The 22,152-nt window shown below is 42.1% G+C and overlaps 3 protein-coding genes across 5 annotated transcripts; 2 read left to right on the forward strand and 1 right to left on the reverse strand.

Moving 5' to 3' along the window:
• Nucleotides 1-26: 26 nt before the first annotated feature.
• LOC143508102 (NADH dehydrogenase [ubiquinone] 1 beta subcomplex subunit 7-like) lies at nucleotides 27-1,781 on the forward strand. The gene is made up of 3 exons (XM_076996659.1): nucleotides 27-285; nucleotides 698-866; nucleotides 1,611-1,781. The coding sequence occupies exons 1-3, from the start codon at nucleotides 174-176 to the stop codon at nucleotides 1,690-1,692; spliced, it is 363 nt and encodes a 120-aa protein (XP_076852774.1). The 5' UTR covers nucleotides 27-173; the 3' UTR covers nucleotides 1,693-1,781.
• A 332-nt stretch (nucleotides 1,782-2,113) lies between these two features.
• On the reverse strand, nucleotides 2,114-16,451 carry LOC143508100 (very-long-chain enoyl-CoA reductase). 2 transcript variants are annotated; one of them, XM_076996656.1, is made up of 12 exons: nucleotides 16,294-16,451; nucleotides 13,605-13,655; nucleotides 8,616-8,667; nucleotides 8,408-8,452; nucleotides 7,871-7,974; nucleotides 6,603-6,718; nucleotides 6,301-6,406; nucleotides 5,742-5,814; nucleotides 4,765-4,808; nucleotides 4,340-4,397; nucleotides 4,079-4,167; nucleotides 2,114-3,014 (listed from the first exon to the last, which is right to left on the reverse strand). In XM_076996656.1, the coding sequence occupies exons 1-12, from the start codon at nucleotides 16,306-16,308 to the stop codon at nucleotides 2,841-2,843; spliced, it is 927 nt and encodes a 308-aa protein (XP_076852771.1). In that variant the 5' UTR covers nucleotides 16,309-16,451; the 3' UTR covers nucleotides 2,114-2,840. The 2 variants fall into 2 exon arrangements, with proteins under 2 accessions (XP_076852771.1, XP_076852769.1); XM_076996654.1 differs by lacking the exon at nucleotides 16,294-16,451 and having other exon boundaries at nucleotides 13,605-13,930.
• LOC143508101 (dnaJ homolog subfamily B member 1-like) lies at nucleotides 15,165-20,792 on the forward strand. 2 transcript variants are annotated; one of them, XM_076996658.1, is made up of 3 exons: nucleotides 15,165-15,292; nucleotides 18,615-19,189; nucleotides 19,301-20,792. In XM_076996658.1, the coding sequence occupies exons 1-3, from the start codon at nucleotides 15,223-15,225 to the stop codon at nucleotides 19,532-19,534; spliced, it is 879 nt and encodes a 292-aa protein (XP_076852773.1). In that variant the 5' UTR covers nucleotides 15,165-15,222; the 3' UTR covers nucleotides 19,535-20,792. The 2 variants fall into 2 exon arrangements, with proteins under 2 accessions (XP_076852773.1, XP_076852772.1); XM_076996657.1 differs by lacking the exon at nucleotides 15,165-15,292 and adding an exon at nucleotides 17,176-17,580.
• Nucleotides 20,793-22,152: the final 1,360 nt, after the last annotated feature.

The raw sequence follows: 22,152 nt of genomic DNA on the forward strand, positions 1-22,152 counted from the left end.
GGACTGTGTTACAAGTGGTACGAACCGACTTGTTTACTTCCTGTACAAATCGGAAGTAGACCAAGCAGTGATTCTGGAGGTGACCGAATGGCAATGAGCGGGACTTTGTTGTTGTATCCATAAATTTCACATTTTAAATAGTCGCTAAAGTGGAGTGAGATACTGTCGCCAGTATGGGGTCTCACCTGGTGCGAAGCTACATTACCGAACGGGACACAACGCCAGATCCCAAGAAGCCTTTTCAGAACGACCCGGAGTTCGGGTTCAAGGAAAGGACGGAGAGAGGTAAAGCTGTCGAGGCTGGCTAGGGAACACATTACGCGCAAAACAATTTAATTACTTTAAGTAATTATAAAGTAATTATAAAAGTAATTATAGTACGCCGAATGTAAACATTATTAAAGGCGCATCAGAGAAGTCAGCTAACATAGCTAGCTGCTCTAGTAGCGTCTGTCAGTGCAGCAGCTGTACGTGTTGCTAACTTTAGACGGCTATGCAGATGTGATAACCTGTCTCATAAGATTTACACTAGTTTAACTGCCTAGTTGATTATCATTGTTGTCGTTTTTATTATATGCCGCTACATTTTTTTATGTCTACCTCAAAGTTAGATGCGAGTGCCTCGTCTTGGGCGCGCATTGCAGGATCATTACACTGAACACCAAGTTAAAAGTGAAATGACACCCTCTTCTTGTAGTGATGGTTGCCAGTCAGGAGCAGATGAACCTGGCGATGTTGCCCCTGGAGCAGCGCGACTATTGCGCTCACTACCTCCTCAAACTGATGAAGTGTAAGAGAGACTACTTCCCCAACTTCCTGGCCTGCAAACACGAGAGACACGACTGGGACTACTGCGAACATCAAGAGTAAGGAGCTCAAGACATGATGCCTTGTTGTTCACAATGTCTGTATGTTCTTAGACGATTTGACATGCTTACTCATGCTATTAATCGAGGATTTCCCCCCCGAGAGCGATACAGTAGCTCCACTGGCTTCCCATACATTTCCGCATCCAGTTTAAAATCTTGCTTCTCACTTTTAAATCTATCCATAATTTGGCTCCCCCTTATCTCTCAGATCTTCTCCACATTACCTCACACTCCCGTACACTTAGATCCTCCTCTTCCATTCATCTCACTGTTCCTACTGCTCGTCTTAGTACCATGGGGAGCAGGGCCTTCAGTCGCTCTGCTCCTCAACTCTGGAACACGCTCCCACCCGACATCCGTAACATTCATTCTCTCACACATTTTAAAAGCAGACTTAAGACGCACTTTTTTAGATTAGCTTATATTACCTGATTTTTTTAAAAAGTGTTATTGTATTGTTTTCTCTTGTGTGTACTACATTTTACTTGTATTTTATTGTGTGTACGGTGTCCTTGAGTGTCTAGAAAGGCGCCTTGAAATAAAATTAATTATTATTATTATAAATCGCTGCTCAAATAGGAGACAGACAGCTAACGGATACTCAAGTGATTGTCCACTTGTGTTCCAGACCGTTCCACGGCCACCGTGGACCAGTTTGGTGAACGCAGACCTGTGACACCTATTGGCCTTTGCTGCATTTAGCCCGTTTTACTCAGTGAATTCTTTCCTTGTTCTTTGCAGTTACGTGATGCGAATGAAAGAATATGAGCGAGAGAGAAGGCTCAACCTGAGGAAGAAGAGGCTCGAAGCAAATGCGGAGTAGTTCTCCAACTTCCTCTCCAACCCTTCTCATCCTATTCTCTGTGTAAATAAAGCTGCTCTAAACAATAAAGAGCATCTTGTGAGCCCTTGGCCATCGTGTCGAGGATTATTTTATGTGCCAACCCCACACAGCCAAATCTTCAGCTTTGAGAGTCCAACATCACTCACTCTCTTAATCACATGAATTGTTTGGTTTGAACTTGAGCATTATGTGCACTGCTTTGCATGAGCACAGCACGCCTGAATGTCCAATTACACTTAGATTGGGCTAAGCTACCTATCAAATGCCCCTGGTGACATTATATGCTAGCTCTTAAGAAAACTAAAGGTTTCATCCGACTGGTTTAACTATTGGTGCATCGCTACTGTGTGCGTGTGTAATGAGAACAGCTGTAAATACATAAACCTTACACACAACAAAGCAGATTCCTTTAGTGTGTATTTAGAATGTAAACATTAGTACTGGTAAACAGTGTCCACACAAGTGTCAGAGAATGCATTGATTTTTCATTTTTATAAATCAACATGAACACATCAACAGTAACACCACCAGTCCCCCTCCCAATGTGTGCCAAACCAGAACGCTCAAACATCTTCAGGTTCTGTTTGATTTTTTTATAATTAATTAGAACTGCTCTCAATGAGTCTAAAATGATTACTGATTAGTCAGATTTCTAGTAGTCATTATATTTAGAATGCTTAGAAGAACTAAGAGTGTAGGATCTTCAGCTTGGCCATGTCCAGAATCTCACCAGCAGGCCCATAGACATCTTTTACACCAAACTACTTATTCAGACACAGGGACAACCAATAGAGCGACAGACATCTCATTTTCTTTTTTTGCAGCTATTATATCATGGCTGCAAGAATGGCCTTTGCAGAAAGTGTTTAAAAAGCAGGAAGCTGCATTTGGGACAAAGCCCAGATTGTCAGGACTGTGGTGTTCTGAAAGTAAGAAGCAAAACAAGTAAGCAGAAGAAGTCAGCGTTGCGCCCTTGTACTCAGTCTGGGCTCCCTCAATCCAGAACCAGTCTGCATTTTTGCAATTCAACCAGCCACTTTTATTATCGCTCCTGGGTAAATGGAGGAGCATGGACTGAGGAAGAGGAGGCGCAGGGTTCAGGCAGGCGTGCTGGGAGGGAGGCAGGGCTACAGGACGAAGGGCAGGATGGGTGAGCGCAGGGGCGGGTAGTCACGGAACTCCTTCAGGTAGCTGTGGTGTTTCCCTTTAGCCCACACGGTCATCTGGATGAAGCCCACCAGCGTGAAGAAGGCCACAGGCAGACACTGCGTCATCACAGTAAAACCCAGCCACGAACCCAGCTGCATGTGCACACAAACACACACACACACACACACACACACACACACGGTCATAAAGCACCCCAACAACTTTACATGGTCTACACAACATGGAAATCACACTTCTCAAAGCACACACACAAATCAACTGATAGCTGTGATATGATTCACAGTCCAGTCCAATTCCAGCTCTGCATCTGCCCCAGACTGCTGATTGAGGACCACAGCACTACTTGTTACCAGGCTACTTGGAGCTAGAACAGAGTACATTTGTAAACTCGAGAAAGATCCCAGAGGAGTGGATCTAGAATGTTTTGTCTGGAAGACCCAAGAGTCCTTAATTAGAGAGCTTGGAGTGTTTCATATAAAACAATATCTACAGTATAATATAGTACATGTATGTCTGTTTGATATGCAGAAGATTTTCCATCATTGTATTGTTGTATGTGCCTCTGGCATACGAGACACAAATATTTAAGGACTCAATTTAAAATGTAAATGTATAGTAAGGCACCCAAATCCTCACACAATTCTACACATGATCCACAGATGAAATGCTCCAACAAAAAAAAATCTGAGTGAAACATTCATGCTCTGGGAGTGCTGATCTGGAATTATACTGCCCTCTGTAGGCAATCAAGATGCAAAGCATGGGCCTTGTGGCCTATTGATCCTGGATCAGGTTTCTCCCCAGGTCATGGTGATTTTCATCTTAGAAACTGATGCCAAGTCAGGTCTCTTAGACATTTCAGACATGCTGTTGGACTTTGGCACAAGAGGCAGGAAGTGGCTTTGGCTAGAAGTATCTTGGACGATGGATGGCACGTGACACGTATGTGTTACTGCAGCAGGGCACAACACACTATGCGCACAACAGCACAACGTTTGTGTACATGAGGTGTCCACATTATAATGGGGAAACAAACATATGTAGCTGCCATGGAGATCTTCAGCTAGTGCCCATAAAGAAGTCTACATTCTTAGTCTTCCTCTATGTTTTTGGTTTTGTCTTGTTAAAGCAAAATAATTAGTTTTGGTTACTCTGACTGAAGTCAGGAGTTAGGGGTCACAGTGGCGTAGTGTACCTCATATGTATAGTTGGGGCAGGACACCAGCAAGAAGATCCAGGTGAAGGGGTTTTTAGTCGGGTACGGGATCTTTCTCGTCTTGGAGCCTTAACAAAGAGAGACCACAAATCAACATACGTCATCATGTCAATTCTTATAATTTGTTGTTAAAGTACCATAATGCTAATTAAAAAAAAGATTACTATTTAAATTCTCAGCCTACGTCTATTTTTCTTTCTTTCCGATTTTGACTGTGAAGGGGATGGGTGCTGGTCTTACCCGGTGGTCGTAGATTTCTCAGAGCAATATGGATAGAGAAGTTCCCAATCTGACAGAACTGAAACAGAAAAGGATCCAACCTAAAGGTCAAGACTCAAGACCCTTTACTGTGTTCACACTGTAAAAACACTAGACTCTACAAGACTGAAAATGGACTTGTGTGAGGTACTGAATTCACCAGTAAGCACAGGGTCCTGTATCAAATCTCTCATTGTATCAAGGTGGGGCTATCGAACTTAACATGCGCTTCTGTTGAGTTTTTGAATGACAAATGTGTCAGTCTTATTAACGGGTCGAGAAGAATGGAATTTAACCACATAGTTCAGTGTCTTTCTTGAAATCACACTTCAGAGATTAGTAGTGAGTGTGGATAAACAAGGCATAGTGATACCAGAGCCGGCGTCTGTTCTGGGGTGAGCACTTACCAGGAAAATGACCAGGGCTGCTCTCACCTGCTGCTCACCGTACGCTGTGACAGGAACATAAAGCCAGAGTGAGGAAGAACACAGACAGGTGGCATTACGCCCGCGTGGCTACAACCCCACGCAAGAGATCACACACACGGCAGCATTTGGAGAACCAACACGCAGAAGAGCAGGACCTTATTGTCTGGGCATCAGGATGAAGCACGAGCATGTGGTTGGTGTGCCTGGATAGTATGTAAAACGTGTGTGAGTGTGTGTGGGGTTAGTATTTAAATCAAGTGTGTGTGTGGGGTTAGTATTTAAAACATGTGTGGGTGTGTGTGGGGTTAGTATTTAAATCAGGTGTGTGTTTGTGGGGTTAGCGTTTAAAACGTGTGTGGGGTTAGTATTTAAATATGGTGTGTGTGTGGGGGGGTTAGTATTTAAATCAGGTGTGTTTGTGGGGTTAGCATTTAAAATGTGTGTGGGGGTGTGTGGTGTTAGTATTTAAATCTGGTGTGTGTGTGTGGGGTTAGTGTTTAAAATTTGTGTGGGGTTAGTATTTAAATATGGTGTGTGTGTGGGGGGGTTAGTATTTAAATCAGGTGTGTGTTTGTGGGGTTAGCATTTAAAACGTGTGTGGGTGTGTGTGGTGTTAGTATTTAAATCTGGTGTGTGTGTGTGGGGTTAGCGTTTAAAATGTGTGTGGGGTTAGTATTTAAATATGGTGTGTGTGTGGGGGGGGTTAGTATTTAAATCAGGTGTGTATGTGTGGGGTTAGCATTTAAAACGTGTGTGGGGGGTAGTATTTAAATCTGGTGTGTGGGTGTGTATTTTGGGGGGGGGGGGGTTTAGCATTTAAAACGTGTGTGAGGTTAGTATTTAAATCAGGTGTGCGCGTGTGTGGGAGATGTGTGTGGGGTTTGGTATGTAAATCAGGTGTGGGTGGTGTGCACAGTGGGCATTGTAGCAGCTATGTGGGTGGTGCAGTAACTCACTGGGTGGTGTGTAGAGTGGGTGGTTGATGTAGTAAGCCATCCATGCAGCAAATCCCCAGTAGTATGTGCAATTCTGAAACACATACACTTGACTTAACTTGATATAATACTTTATTATTATTATTACTGTAGGCAATATAAATGTTATCCTTAAGCTACATGACTGCCCCCAACAAATGCTCTCTCTCACACACACACACACACACACACACACACACACACACACACACACACACACACACACACACACAACTATGTGATGTGCTCACATGCAAACCTAAATAGTTCACATATGTAGGACATATGTAGGCCAAGGTTATTGCTATGGTTGCTTTAGAAAATATCAAACTACATTCATCAAAGGCCCCAGCACTACCCAGCTAAGTGCTAATGAGCTGGTGAGTTGAGTCAGTGGTGTTCAGTCAGGAAGACGCTACACCATGTAATGACCTAGTCTTTCCTACATGTGTCCTAGAGACTCCGTCCACAGGGCAATAAAGCCGCTCTCTCATCTAGTGATTACTCTGTGCATGTGCGTGTGTGTGGGTTTATTGGTCACCTTGAAGATGTTGCGTAGTGGCATCGTCCCATGGGAAAAGCGGTGCACAAACAGAGTCTCAAGAAGTCTCTTCACATAGTGGAAGGAGTGACACATACATGCCAAACTACAACACAGCAGAACTACGTTACCCATCAGCCCTTTAACATTCTTTAAAAAATCAATTACCCTAATGTTTTTAATATCATAGGTCTAAAAGGAGATTAGTTGGACAATATCAGTCTAAAACTATGCTGCAAAACTAGAAGGCATTTTTAATACGTTGTACTCAAGGCTGTTGGATGCACACTGGTAACACTCACTGGACGACCCAGTGCTTGCTGGTGGTGAAGTCATATTTCGGCGCGTAAATGAATGGCACACGGAAATAAAACAGCAGGTAGATTAACAGAGGCCCTGCGTACTCTGTCAGGAACACCTGAGAGAGAGAGAGAGAGAGAATGAAAATGAGAGTTGAGTGCCAGCTCAGGGGTGAGACTCCTCTTTGCTGGAGGGGTTTCATAAGCAGGGTCATAGAGCCAGGACACAGCTAGTTCTCTGCAGGCAGAAAACAGCCATCTCTCTCTCCCTCAAGCACACAGTCCCCCCTCCTCCCTCACATAGCTGGCATGGTGGATGTGGGGTGGTAGAAGTGTGCTCACAAATTTCCAGAGGTTATATATATAAACACCCCACACACTTTGGGATACCGCAGTCTTGCTCAAGCTTGCACAGGAGTGAATTTCAAATACATTCACGTACAAACACAATGTGTTTTGCACAGCACAAAACTGCAAGCAACAGTCCACACACACAAACCCAAAGACAAACAGTGGAGCATGTGAATGTAGAGACCACTACAAACAGAGTGTCAGAGTGTTGTCACAGTTGGTTAGATATGGGTAGATATTCAGAGTGTCAGTATAGTGCTACCATATCAATTCATTCAGAGTGTAAGTGGGTGTGTGTGGATAAAGAGGGGACTGTGTGTGTGTGTATGTCTTACTGTAACCCAGCTGATCTGAGCTCACTGGTCTACGATGTAAAAGAGTGTTAGAGTGTGTGTGTGTGTGTGTGTATGTATGTCTTACTGTGACCCAGCTGATCCGAGCTCCCAGGTCTACGATGTAAAAGAGTGTTAGAGTGAGTGTGTGTGTGTATGTCTTACTGTGACCCAGCTGATCTGAGCTCCCAGGTCTACGATGTAAAAGAGTGTTAGAGTGTGTGTGTGTGTGTGTGTGTGTGTATGTCTTACTGTGACCCAGCTGATCTGAGCTCCCAGGTCTACGATGTAAAAGAGTGTGAGTGTGTGTGAGTGTGTGTGTGTATGTCTTACTGTGACCCAGCTGATCTGAGCTCCCAGGTCTACGATGTAAAAGAGTGTTAGAGTGTGAGTGTGTGTGTGTGTGTGTGTGTGTATGTCTTACTGTGACCCAGCTGATCTGAGCTCCCAGGTCTACGATGTAAAAGAGTGTGTGTGTGTGTGTGTGTGTGTGTATGTATGTCTTACTGTGACCCAGCTGATCTGAGCTCCCAGGTCTACGATGTAAAAGAGTGTGAGTGTGTGTGAGTGTGTGTGTGTATGTCTTACTGTGACCCAGCTGATCTGAGCTCCCAGGTCTCTGAAGTAGAAGGTTGCTGTTGTTCCCACAGGCAGGTGTTGCAGCACATCTTCATCCTTCAGAGACTTGCCCTCTGTACCACAAATCCCACAATGCATCAATACAGCATCACCATACTCATAGTTATTGTATTCAGTTTCAAATCCACCTCACTATACTGTAATAATCTGTACCCCAATGACTTGTTATAATATAGAACAGAATTTGTAAAACTTAAAATAATTAAAGTAACTAGGGAAAAATTGTTAAATTGCTTCATCGGACAGAATGCTGACATAAAATGTAAACATTATCTTCACTGGCCCAATGTTTTGGAAGAAAAAATATTTTTGGACAAGTTATCACTGCTCAAAACGGAGTGTGAATGTAAACCCATCACACCTCCACCCAAGCTCACATCCAGTGACCCACTGATCTGACTGCAGACTCAATCTGGTTATTACTGGCGTCCTGCAGTTTAGTACAGTGGACACGGTGGACATGCCGTGCGTGATGGAAGCACTCACTGGAGTCAAGACGAATAGACTGTCGTGCAGGATACCACTGAGGGTCTGAAACACACATGGCAACAAACAGGTCTAAAATCTGTATATTACACAACCATCAAGTACTTGAGCAAATCTGCGGGGCTTAACAGAACATTGAGTATGTTCCTCTAAACATTTAGCTGCCACATTCCACTATCACTACACAAAATCTATGGGTTCCACTCACGGCTCTTGTGAAACATAGACTTGATCTCTCCGATGGTCGCGTTCGGGTCCACCTGCCAGTAAAGCAACACAAGTAAACACCTCGCCGGTGACCCAGCCCATCTGGGGGATTGTCTGTGTACGTGTGTGCATGTGTGTGAAATCAGCAATACATTTAGCCTCTATTCCCGTTCTCCACAGGGAGCAGGATTTTGGAACAGCTGGCATTCCCTGACATCACCACACACACACACACACACACCCCCACCCACCCCTGAAGCTGCATGTCCTACACATCCATCTGGGGTTTACCAGAAATGCAAGAGATCTCATGGCTTTATGTTAACATTCAGAGTAAAGCACACCATAACACTCGAGCGTGTGAGCACATGCAGGTGTTTCTGTACACATATGCACGTTTATGTTTGTGTGTGTGGTACTACATATTGGTCCATATAAAAATCTGCAAATTATTACTGCATTTCACATATACACTCAATATGTTTAACACATTATGAGGACAGACCATCCCATCGTGACAGCATGAGATCAAACGAAAGAGAGTACATAAGAAACCAAGTCTTGTCATGCTGTTATTATAGCTATATCATGTTAATTATATATGGCATGATTTCAGTCAAGCGCTGAATTCCAGAACTCATCTCCTTCCACACCTCCGGATCTGTACAGGACCGCACAGCTGGGCTGTAAAGTAGCCCACCGCCCCTGCCCCTTACTCACTCAACACTTACTCATCTGAAAATCACGCAGCCGAGGTGACTGACTACACACAACAAATTTATCTCTGTAACATCATGTGATGTCCCAATATGCTTGTCTTAAAATATTTTGGGTATAACACTAGAAGTCCCTGAAATTTCAACCACCCCCCTGAAGTCCCTAAAGAGGGTCCAAAGAACCTTAGTCCAAACTGACACCTCTGGTGGCTCCAATTAACATCCATTCATTTGCAAAAGTGCCCATTGCCTGAGGAATCAGCAGGGGGGAGAAGAGCTGAACTTGCCTCCAGTGTTATGTAAATGAGGCGTGTGTCAGGTATGGGTGGTTGCTGCTGAAAGCTTGCACCTCCTTGGCTGCCATATGAGACTGTGCAAGATCTCTTGCAAGAAGTCTCCTCATCTACAGAACCATATGTTTGAGATTTGATTTGTGAAAGGTTGAAATAATGTGAAATTGACACAAACATAATATTTGAATTATAATGGCATATAGGTGGCATATTGATTAGTCAAAATGGCTCTGATAGTTTTAACCTTATTTTAAGTAGTTTTGTCTTTTGAAAAACTGCTAATAGGTAAAAATGTTTTTACATAAATGTATACAAAAAACCCTCAGCTACTTGAAATAGAATAATATTATTGAGCAATTTTAACTTATCAAGATCAAGATTTTGCAGTGTGTCTCTTCCAAATACAGCCATAACCAGCAAACAAAAATAGAAAATTTAGCAAATCTTACCAAAAGAGATATCACTACTACAGATTTTCACTACTCTCCGAAAACTAACAATGTGTTGTGTGTGAAGTTTGTGACCCTAGGCTTGAAAATTGCTTCATATGGGCTTTTCAAACTTTTTTTTTTGGCCCACCTCCACCCTTTCACCTTGGGAGGACAACTTTGTTTTCATGTAAGGATCAAAAGAAAACAATTCTGTATAATACAGTACAATAGTGATAAAAACAATTGGGGTTAGGTGAACCATACAGGACAGGAGAGAAAAGAGGGGGAGAGAAAGTAAAAAGGGAAAAGACAGAAGAGCAGAAAAAACAGCTCAAATGTTTCACCAACTGCTGCTACTAAATGAAGAGCAGAAAGTAAGACATACAGCACAAATGACTGATGTATGTGTGTGTGAGTGTGTGTGTTTATGTAAGTGCAACATAGGATAAATGTACAGAATGTACTTATTAGCAAGGCCCCAGAGGCCAGAGGCAGGCAGAGAAAGACCAGGGAACCCCACCCGCCCACGGCCCCTCCAGGATCATGTCCAAAGCCTGCTGTGTACTGGAAACCTTTGCTATCCTTGCTTCTCAGTCAACAGAGTAAGTGAAATGTGTGGTGACATGAATTTTCATCCACATGTAGGTGGCTACAGTCATCTTTCTCTTTATTATAAAACTGACACAGACATTATTTGAACTATAATTCTAAAACATCTCAAGTCTGCCTCCTTTGTACTAATTTTGGATTTTTTTCTCACTGCAAAAGGTGACATGATTATTGGTCAAAATAGCTAAAGTTCAGATTTCTCTGAAAGGGTCTTTTCTTCTCCATCTGAGTCAATGGATCAACATAGCTCACACTATCACCCATCCCCCCGTCTACCTAGAAGTGGCTGCATGACAAAGGATGGCCTCATGGCCTCATGATCCAAAATACCTCAGCACTGGCTTTTGGCAGGCTCAGGTAGAAATGTAGTAATGTTAGTAATGTTTTTCTTCTAAAAAAGATAAGTGGGTTCAAAATAACAATTTTTGAAAAAAATTACCAAATTAATTGTGTTGATCCACCTCAAAAAAGGTCATGCAAAAGTCTGTAAGCTGGTCCTGAGTGTGTCTGCCCATCCCCCAGCTGCATTGTTGTGCAGGGGACATGCATAAGGTGAGAGAGGCAGTCAGAGGGCCTGGCTGTGAGCAGCAGCTACAGAGGACATGATGTAAGTTTAGAAAAATACAATAAAGTTGAAATGTTCTCAACAGAGCACTCACATACAATTATCCATTCAGTCTGCCACTCCCTCATTTGGGGAGAAAGCTACACTATTGTGGCTATTCCCCACTTTAGACAATTTGGACAATTTTTAATCATGGAGGGGTCTGAAATTGTCGTCTTAGGTGCATGTCCTCACTGTATTGGAATATTTTATTGTCTGAGTGAAAGAGAAACAAAATGGGGTCACTAAAGTGGGAATAGCCACAATACTGTAGCTTTCTCCTCAAATGAGGGACTGGCAGACTGGGTAGATAGTTGTATGTGAATGCTCTGATGAGAACACTCATGAACAATTGCACAAATGTGAGATGTGTCGACTGCTACAGATACACGTGTGGCAAATGTACCAGGGAGATACCCTGGCAGTGCCAGGCATGTTCTGACAGACTGCTGAAGTGCTAGTCACACAAGAAGGACATGCCACTCACACACACACACACACACACACACACACACACACACACACACACACACACACACACACACACAAACACACACACAGCCCTGCACTGCAGCCTATTGTAAATATGTGTGGAATTGTTTTATTCCTTGTATTTTTTGTATAATTTTATGGCAATAATAAAAAGCATGGAACATAAAATAGCATGGAAACATAACAGATGTTCTTTTGTATGTTTCTCATGCTGAAATTTCAGTCCTCCTGACTTAGACACAAATGCTTCTGGTCATTACTCACATGTACCTGGCTATAAAATTTCTAATTTTCTATTTAAAATATAAAAAAATAATGTATTGTTTGTGCTTTGTTGCTCAGATAAAACTAAACTAAATACAATATATATAACCTTTATATTATAAAATACAATAAACTGAATAGAACTAACTAGAAACTAAATGGCTAAACTCAATGAAAAACAACAATTAGTTGTGAGCTGAAGCATGCCCCCTCCTGTGGTGCACCAGTAATGGCCTTATTTACAGAACAAAAGTGCCTGCTTACAGCTGATAATAGGGTGTTAGCTAAAATCCTTCAGTTCTCTCGACCCTTCTCTGGGTTCCGATGGTAGAAGTGTTGAAAGACCCTTCTCTGGGACTTCTAGTGATAATCGGTACTTCTGGAAAGACTGATCAAGTGTATTTTTCATTACAAATTGACAAAATGTCTTTGAAACTGTATAATACCAAGGAATGATAGTATAATCCATGATGGCAATATCACAATTTATAAATTATTTTCCTCATAACATTAAACTTTTGTTTGTTTGATTTTTGTTTACACTGAGCTCAACTCCAGTGATAAATGCACATATAATGGAGTGTCCTGATCCTTCTGCCACATCCAACAGCCGCACTAATCCCTTCACCGGATCACCTTTCTTACGGCTGAGCCAACATGGCCCACTGATCACATAGCATTAGATCATCTTTCTTACAGCTGGAAGGATCCTGTGACAACACTGGGACTGTGTTGAAGAACGCCACATGACAAATTCCAATTTCTGGTTCGTTCTGGTCAATTTTATACTCATCAAGACTCAAATAAAGTACCTTTATGTATTAAAAATACAGTATAATAACTGTATTTATAAAATACATGGTATAAAAATACCAGTACAATAGCTGGTTAGAAATGCAGAGCTCTGCTCTACTGTACAAAGATGGTTCTTACTGTAAGAGGCCCAAGCTCTGTATTCTGAAAGGCATAGCATACAGTGGATATAGCATACAGCAGAGAAGCTTTGGGCTTCCAGGGTCCAGACCCTTGAGTCTAAAAGATCATTCTAAAGCAAACTACTGAGTCGTACTGAACAAGTGGATTCTGTAAGATTCTAGATCCATGATGGTATTCTTTAAGCTCCCGACATCACAATAAATCGCTTGGTCCTGCTGTGATGTAAAGCCCAAATGTGGCAGTCAGACTGGAGGTTCCACAGGATGCTCCGAAGACACGTGCTAACCCCATCTATCCCATGAGAACGCTTGGCGACCGCACAGGTTCCTCCTGCCAGATCCTTGCTAACTGTATAAGCATGGTGTGGCTTCCGGCTACTGTAACATGGCACCGCGCAAGGATACACCAAAGAGCACACATTCCTCAAAGCTAGTGGCTAGTGGACGTGCTATAGATAGCTCAGGCAGACAGTATCTCCACAGTATTTTCCCAAGAAAACACAGTAACACCCTGTGTGTTCCAGGTCATGTAGGTCATGTCTGACAAGGAAGAAATACGTAACCAACACTGAACCAGGCTGAGAACAAAAGTGGTTTGCAGGGCATGCAGAAATGTTGGAGGGTGAAGTGGGTGGGGCCTTCTTACCTTGTCCAGGAAGCATAGCTTGTCCTTGGTCTTGGCGTCCAGAATCTCCACCTCAAAAAAGACAACAGCTTTCTTAGCCTTCTTGGCTGGCTTGCGTTTTGTCGGTACAGGGAGCAGGGGGCTTGTGGGCGCTGCCCCGTTCTGAGCCTTTTTGGGCTGGGTGGCCTCTAAAGCCAATGTGTCCATGATTCCTCTCTACTCTGTCTGTGTGCCTAATTTCTCTGTGGTCTCTCTGTGGTTTCACGCTTCACGTGTCCCTGCCACAGCGCTTCTAAAACAACCTTCTAAACCAAGAGTCAGGCGGGACCCAGCCAGTCAGCTGTGGACGTTTCAGTCTCCCTCCCCACGCCCCACTACCGTTCTCTGCTCCAGACTCCACCCACTACCATTCTCTGCTCCAGACTCCACCCACTACCATTCTCTGCTCCAGACTCCACCCATTTGTCTTTCTCTCTCCTCTGCTCTTGGCTGTTTGTACAAGCACATGCATAATTGCACACACAAATTTAGAAGGAAGAAAATAAAACGTTTTATATCTAAAAACCATAAACAATCCGTCTTGTTCAGGAGCTTTATTCCCTTGTCTCAAAGAGACAAATAACGATCACAGAGAATAATATAGCCTAACAAGTACAAAGCAAGATTCTGTAAGATATATATATATATATATATATATATATATATATATATATATATATATATATATATATATATATACTTACAGAATCTTGCTTTGTACTTGTTAGGCTATATTATTCTCTTATATATATAACACACACCACACAACATAGAGACACAACTTCTTTGTTTATGTATCTGTCCAATTATTGTTGTCATGGTGACTGGCATTGGCCAGAAGAGGATGACGACCCCCCCCCCCCCCCCCCCCATCCACTGCCATCCTTGGCTTGTTTTCTGGGGGCATGGACTCTGACAACAACTGTTGTAAAAAGTGCTATATAAATACATTTTGAGTGATATATATATATATATATATATATATATATATATATATATATATATATATATACACACACACTTATACAACTTGAGCAAACACACACACACACACACACACACACACACACACACACACACACGAAGAAAACCCTCTCTCTATCTCACCTTCCCTTATCATGGTACTAATTATAACCTGCCTACAAAACGTACACTCTTTAGTCAAGAGGGGATCAAACAGCAAAGCATCTGCAAAGCTCCAATTAGACTCTGTATACTCAAAGTAAAATGAAGGGCATTTCAAAATGTGCCACCCCCCCATGGTCTACAGGACAGTGGGTGAGGTCACAGAGAGGCACCACGAGGCCAGTACCAGCACAATGCTTAGAATAGTTACGGCACTCATAGTGTCACTTATCCAATGCAGTAATGATGCATCCTTTTATTTTTTTTTAAACCGTGTTAAGGTTGAGGCATTTGCAGTTTGTGTGGCTAGATTTGTAGTCTGTCTACACTCACATACACACGGGAGAGTTAATAATAACTTGAAACCATGTGCGGGGAAGGAGGGGGTGTTAGTAGAGACAGAACCTCCCTTTTGAGAGGGCAAATCCCACAGCTTGGTCATTTCGAAATGGTACGGGACGTGTGAAAGGACTTAATGAAAGCTATCCGACATGGTTGGTACGGAGAGACAAGAGCGCTTCAGTTTCCTTTCACTGTGACATCAGGTCGGTGTTGTTATTCTCGGTTGTCCTTTATCTGTTTAGACGCGAGTTTCACAAAGGTTGCTGTTAAGTTTTTCTTATCGGATTATTGTTGAAACCAGTTATTAAAAATGTGACCGTTATCCTGCTTCTGTGTAAAAGTTGGCATAACATTTACTCTGTCTCCCCTCTGTGGACGGACTACTGTATATTAAAATGCAAGAAAACTAGTTACAAGCTAGTAGCTATGTGTCTGCAACATGATTATGAATCTGCAAACGTGCGAGTTACCTAGCTGGGCACATTTTAAAAATAAAAGCAATTCGAGCATTATATCATATTCTCGTATTAAACATAATGCCAAACGTCCGCCAATCTTACAGCAAATGCGTGGTTTTCGTAGCTAAACTATTTGACAGTTACCGCCAGTCTGACCACATTTTTAAAATAACCATGATTGTAGCCTACTAAATACATTTAGTATAGTTGCTATAGAAATAATATGATTTAATTTCTAGAGAATTTACGAAAAACTGACTTGATTGAGATGCTACGACGAGGGCGTAATAATCTAATAAAAAACCTACAGCCTGTGTACCAAACCACCACCATCGCCAGCTGACTAAGAGTGAAGAAATGTTAGGCCTGTTATCTTTGCAGTTTCAAAACACGGTGTTATGGTGGGCCACTAGTGAATGAATGAAACTGCTAGCTAGTTAACATTACATCCGCAGATATTTAAACAGTAAAGTGTATTTATAGTTTTTAGTGCAGCTACCACAGTCGTGTAGGTCGGCGTTCGTTGTTGTGCAATCTCGTGCGATTAGGTCAAAGCACGATCTTGAACGACTGCACCGACAAGTGCGTCTAATGCCCCTTAATCACCTTTCATCTAGCTACCTACTTGCACACCAAAGCATTTCGCACTCTCCAACATATTTTTGTTGTTTATATCAGTACTACAAACCTCTGTTTAAGAAAAAAAAAACATTTGATAGTCTGAGAAATTATGGAAACTGTCTTACCTCGTAATGCTTCATTTTTCTGCAGTTTAAACTCTTTGTCGTCCAAGATGTCTGACAGGTCTAACGTTCAATCAGAGTCATCGCCAGACATCACACCGTCCAATGAGCGCTGAGCGTGTCGACGCACGAACCAGAAGTCATGCGTGATTGTACACGGTCTCTGCTTCGTACGTTGTTTCTCCTTTTGTCCTCTTAAACCAATTGAAATTCGTTAAGATGCAGCTGAGTGACCGATTATTGGACAAATAAACAGCCAACAAATATCGCTAGCTTCTGCTATTGGTGCAATCAACTAGAGTAGGAGGGCTAATATTTATGATACCCACAGCTATAATATCTAATGAATAATATACGTAATATATAACAATAATAACATTATTATTACTATCATTATAAAAGATGAAGTTGCAGAAGAAATCAGCGTATGCCGTTTATTCTAAAATGTGATTAGAAGTTATTTGGTCAGTTGGTGGTAATTTATGCGCGTGGAGAACGATGTTAATCATTGTATACGAGTATTACGTGATCTATCTATTAAATGCACAGGGTACGCGGTGCAAACTGGGACATAACCTGCAGTTAGAATATGTTAAGGCAATATAACATTCACGTGAAACTGAAACGTGTTTTCATCCCCTCCTTCAAGGCTGAGCAATTCATTAAAGCATAACTCGTTTATTATTATTTTATTTTTATTAAAAGCTCGTTCAAGGCTCAAGAGAGACAACGCCACATTGACTGGTGATTACTTTAATTAAAATGGTACGGAATATCCCACATTTAACTAAACATTTTTCTCGTTGCGTGAACTCGTTGACGGTGACGTCTCCACGCGGCTTTCACCGCGTCCAATCAACGACGCGGTTTTGTAAATTATGTGACGTCGACAGAGGGAAACTCGCTGAGAAACTTCTTGACACTTTCAGAAAATTCTCGAACTTTCTGTGCGCTTTTAAAAGGGAGGAGATGGGGCGGATAGACGGGTTTGGACGTGCGTTCACTTAACGAGAGGTACCGTCGCTGAATATAACCGGACAGAAGACTACTTTGTGGCGAAAACGTCGTAAATGGTGAAGATGGGGAAGGACTACTACAGTATTTTGGGAATTCAGAAGGGGGCATCCGACGACGAGATCAAGAAAGCCTACCGTAAACAAGCTTTAAAATATCACCCGGACAAAAACAAAGCACCGAATGCCGAAGAAAAATTCAAGGAGATCGCGGAAGCGTACGATGTTTTGAGCGATCCCGAAAAGAAAGACATATATGATCGATTTGGGGAAGAGGGTAAGGATAACCGCTTAAAACAACTTTTATTGTTGCCATTTATTATTATTGTCAGTTGATAAATCTGTTGTCCTTCGCTAACATTTCTGGGACGACGATGCGATTTGGCCGAAGTTCCCAGTGGTTAATACGACTATTCTAGTTTGAAACGGCGAACATAGCTAGTTATAGCGATTATGTCGATCGCAGGACAGCCCCGAAACTAACACTAATAACACTAGTTGGCTAACGTAACCCACTACAGCGAACAGGCTTTTAGCCTTTGCCCTTTTACTAGCGTTAGTTATCCTTTTGTTGTTGCGAGCACTTTGAACAACACCACAGTCTTCATATAGCTAACCATTAGAGTTGTGCATTTCGGGTATTGGCGTAAAAAAACAGCAAAAACCATAAACGGCTACACGTAGCACCCCGCAGACTGCCTATATGTCTAACCTAGCCGCCTACGTCGTTTGCGTTTTGAAAGGAGCTCTTGCTGGAAGATTCTGGATCAGACTCGAAACGGCAGTTGAAGTGCCGTCAGCAATATTCCTTTAGACATGCCTGACGCCTGAACTTTCTAACCCAGAACCGTTCATGGATTTGAAGATAGTATTTTATAAAATGCTTTACTTATATCATAGTTATTCAATTTAATTTATGAGAAAAATACACGCATTGGTTACATAATTACATAACCTTATATCGGTGTTTGCTAGTCAAGTGCGTGAGACGTTAGCCAGTTTGGAGGTATACCTGTTAATGGTACAGTAAACACGAGTTTTAACACGCAACTTTTCAAGTAACTAATGAAATACTCAAACTGGAGAAGCATGCACAAACATAATACCATATTGACCAGAGAATACCTCCAAAATGGCGATTAAAGTCAAAACACACTTTTGATTGACGTTATCTGTGAAAGACCGATTATAATACTGTGTATGTGGTACATTACTCTAATGTGGTTTGCATTACTGTGATGCGTTTTATGTTGACTTGATAAGTCTACTGGCAAAAGATAAACTGTTTTAATCTGTCATTGCTCTCTGCAGGCCTGAAAGGAGGTGCAGGCGGAGGTGGTGGTACAAATGGCCCTGGCTTCACATACACGTTCCAGGGCGACCCTCACGCCATGTTTGCAGAGTTCTTCGGAGGTCGAAACCCTTTTGAGGCCTTCTTTGGCCGTCCTGGTGGTGGTTTGAATGACGACATGGACGTAGATGACCCCTTTATGAACTTTGGCATGGGTGGACTGGGTCGCGGGCGAACCTTCGGCATGCAAGGTGGCCACTCTGGGCGGATGGAAAAGAAACAGGATCCGGCAGTGACCCACAACCTTGGGGTCACCCTGGAAGAGGTGCTCTCTGGCTGCACCAAGAAGATGAAGATCTCCCGTAAGCGGCTTAACCCAGATGGCAGAACGACCCGGTCTGAGGACAAGATCCTCACGGTGGAGGTGAAGAAAGGTTGGAAGGAGGGGACCAAGATTACCTTCCCAAGGGAGGGCGATGAGACGCCCACCAACATCCCTGCCGATGTAGTGTTTGTGGTCAAAGACAAGCCACACCCAGTGTTCAGACGAAATGGTTCTGACATAATTTACCCAGCTAGAGTGTCTCTCAAAGAGGTATGTGGCATCTCCAGCACAGTCTGACCCTCAGACCTTTTGTTTTTGGACAGATTTTATTTGCTTGATTGCTTGTTTGTCATTGAATGCATGTTTCTGTTGCTCTTTCAGGCGCTCTGTGGTTGCACAGTAAAGGCTCCTACGTTAGACGGCCGCACCCTCACCCTGCCCCTCCAGGACATTATTCGGCCGGGCATGAAGAGGCGATTTACGGGGGAGGGGCTCCCCTTACCTAAAACCCCTGAGCGTCGTGGTGACCTCGTAGTAGAGTTTGAAGTGAAGTTCCCTGAGAGACTCAGCCAGAATGCCAAGGACACTATTGCTCAAGTGCTGCCTTCATCCTGAACTTACACTGGTATGGTGAAGGAGGTGCTCTGTGCTTACAAGACAGCATTAGGGTGGGTGGCTGGACGTGCATATGCATGTGCAAAGCATCATGCCTGTGTTTTGCTCCTTATCCGACTCAGAACTCTACAATGCTGAGCTAATACATCTGTGGCAGCCAGTGAGTTTGTCTGGAGATGTTACCAGGCTGGATCCCTTCCCATCCAGACACCCCTCCAGCTGTGCATTCCTTCCTCAGATTCTTTAAAGGGTGTTTTTGATGGTGTTCAAAGTTAACATGAACACCCCCAAATAGTTTTTATTATCAGTTGCGTTCTTTGCTTATTTTTTTTTTTTTTTTTTTTTTTTTGCTTTTTTTGTACACATTTTAAATAGTTTTTGGTGGTCCTGTTTCCTATTTTTCCTTTAGTTTTATTTTCAGTGTATCTTCAGTGTCCTCATATACAGCCTGTCAGACACGGACCACCAGAATCTTAATGTAGTTTTTCTGTGTCATTAACATTTAACCAAAGATTGATCATGTTTAGTTCAGTCTTTTGTAGTTCAACAAATTTGTTGAATCATCATTAAACATGATGGAATGAGGCACATATTAATGCATAAATTGATGCACTTGTACATACAGGTGGTAGAGTGGAAGGGGGGTATCTGCTTGGTCCATAAGGTGGTATGAGGGTGTGGTTTGGTCACTGCTGTAGATTATATGAACACCTAAACTCAGCCATTAGCTCAGGGCTCCTCATTAAATGGATGAGTGAAGCTCAAGGAAATTATGTGGATCAGTTGAACTGATTCCTTCTTAAATGAATCTCTTAGGAGAAATAATGGATTGATTTCTCAGCACCTGAGATTAGTTGACAGTCCTGTAGTATGTTCCGTACGACAGGCAATAGTACATGCAGAAATTGTGAATTCTTATAAATATGTAATGTGATGTGGGTTTATACCACAAGCAACTGGTGTGTGTTCTTTTGAGGGTTTTTTTCCCTTCTCTAAATATAAGCATACACGGTCTTTGTTAATGTCAACACTTTTTTAATAATGTTGACTAGTTAACTTTTCATTTTAAGGTGGGACTGCAATTGGAACTGCTGCTTTAAGATTGCTGGAAATTAAAATCCAGCCTGGGTTTAGTGTAACTTCGTATGGTGTCTGATGGAGTATGTTGTCTGCTTTGTGGCTGTGATCATATTGTTTAAAGAGGTTTACTGTAGAAAAAGTGATTGGTTGAAAATGAAAATAAAGAGGGCCAATAAGATTATAGTATGATTATTTGATGTATTTCAGAAAGGTTTATTCTTTCTATGCGAAAATGACAAATGACCTTAGATGGAACAGCACAATCACTGTGTATTATTTTTCAGAAATTAATGAGTTCTATAAAAGTGCCAGTATTGGAGGGGCAGGTATATTTCTGTAAACCAGTCTGGCTGCATGTTGCACAGCCAGTCTAATGTGTGTGGTTTCCACAGTACCAGGAAACAAACTCCTCTGCTGTGTCTCACTGGGTCCTAGCTAACCCTGATCCTAGCCCTGGCCAATGAGAGAGCATGTCTCAGAGGAATCATGTAAGTCCTCGTCAGCTAGACTGAGGGTGGAAATTGTCAGTTACTAAACTGAAAAACAGGAGGACAAAAGACAACAAAAACAGGTAATGATAAAGTACATGCAATGACATGTATTAAAGAAAAAATATACAGCAACTCTGTTTTACTATGTAAATTAGCAATACAATCACTCCATGTTCTGAGAATAAATGAATGAATGTTCAATTTATATAGTGCCTTTCAGGATACCCAAAGCGCTTAAGAACAGCTGTGTGGTGAGCTGTGATTTGCACGTAGGCTTATGAAGGACTTTGAGACTCCCCTACACAGTGCTGCCTTTACACTTGTGTGCGTGAGATATCATTGAGATGTAGAGAGCACAGAGATCTGTGGGCTATCCAAACCAAGGTCCTAAAGCCTGCACCACACCTCCCCTGCCTCACCCGTCAGCCAATCAATGCACTTCTTGTTCGACGAGCTGTTTTTCTTTTGTTCTTTAAAAAAAAATCCTAAGTATCTCTCTATCTTATCTTAAGTGTACCTTCCCTGGTTATATAACCTAAGCATAACACTCTATTTCACAAGTGACTCTTACCTGTGATTAATTGCTGGTTTGCATGATCAGAGCAAAGGGTCCTGGGTAAAAAGACAGTCCATCTGCCTTTCACCTATTCTGGGTCTCTCCATTCCACTGAGAGCAAGTTCATGGGTGAGCATCCAACCAAAACAATGTAGAAAGCAGTTTAGAAAAAGTTCCTTTGTAAAAATTCTTCATAATTATTACATTAACTCATAAATAGACCCTTCAGTACAGGGGGGTATTCCAGAAAGCCGGTTTAACAAACTCTAAACTTAACCCTGAACTCTGAGTTGTCTTACTCAGATCTGACATACTCAGAGCTGCTAGAGAAAGGCAGTCAGCATGTCAAAAAATTGCCAACAGAGTTAATGCGTGAGTGAAAATGATATTTTTATATTTAGCAGAAGGGTGCGATTATATTATTATTTTCTCCACCTTTACAATACTGTATTGAGTTTTAAAATATTTTTTAATTGAACACTTACTAATTC

Source organism: Brachyhypopomus gauderio, unplaced genomic scaffold (genome assembly GCF_052324685.1).
Source record: "Brachyhypopomus gauderio isolate BG-103 unplaced genomic scaffold, BGAUD_0.2 sc785, whole genome shotgun sequence".
Classification (NCBI taxonomy): Eukaryota; Metazoa; Chordata; class Actinopteri; order Gymnotiformes; family Hypopomidae; genus Brachyhypopomus; species Brachyhypopomus gauderio.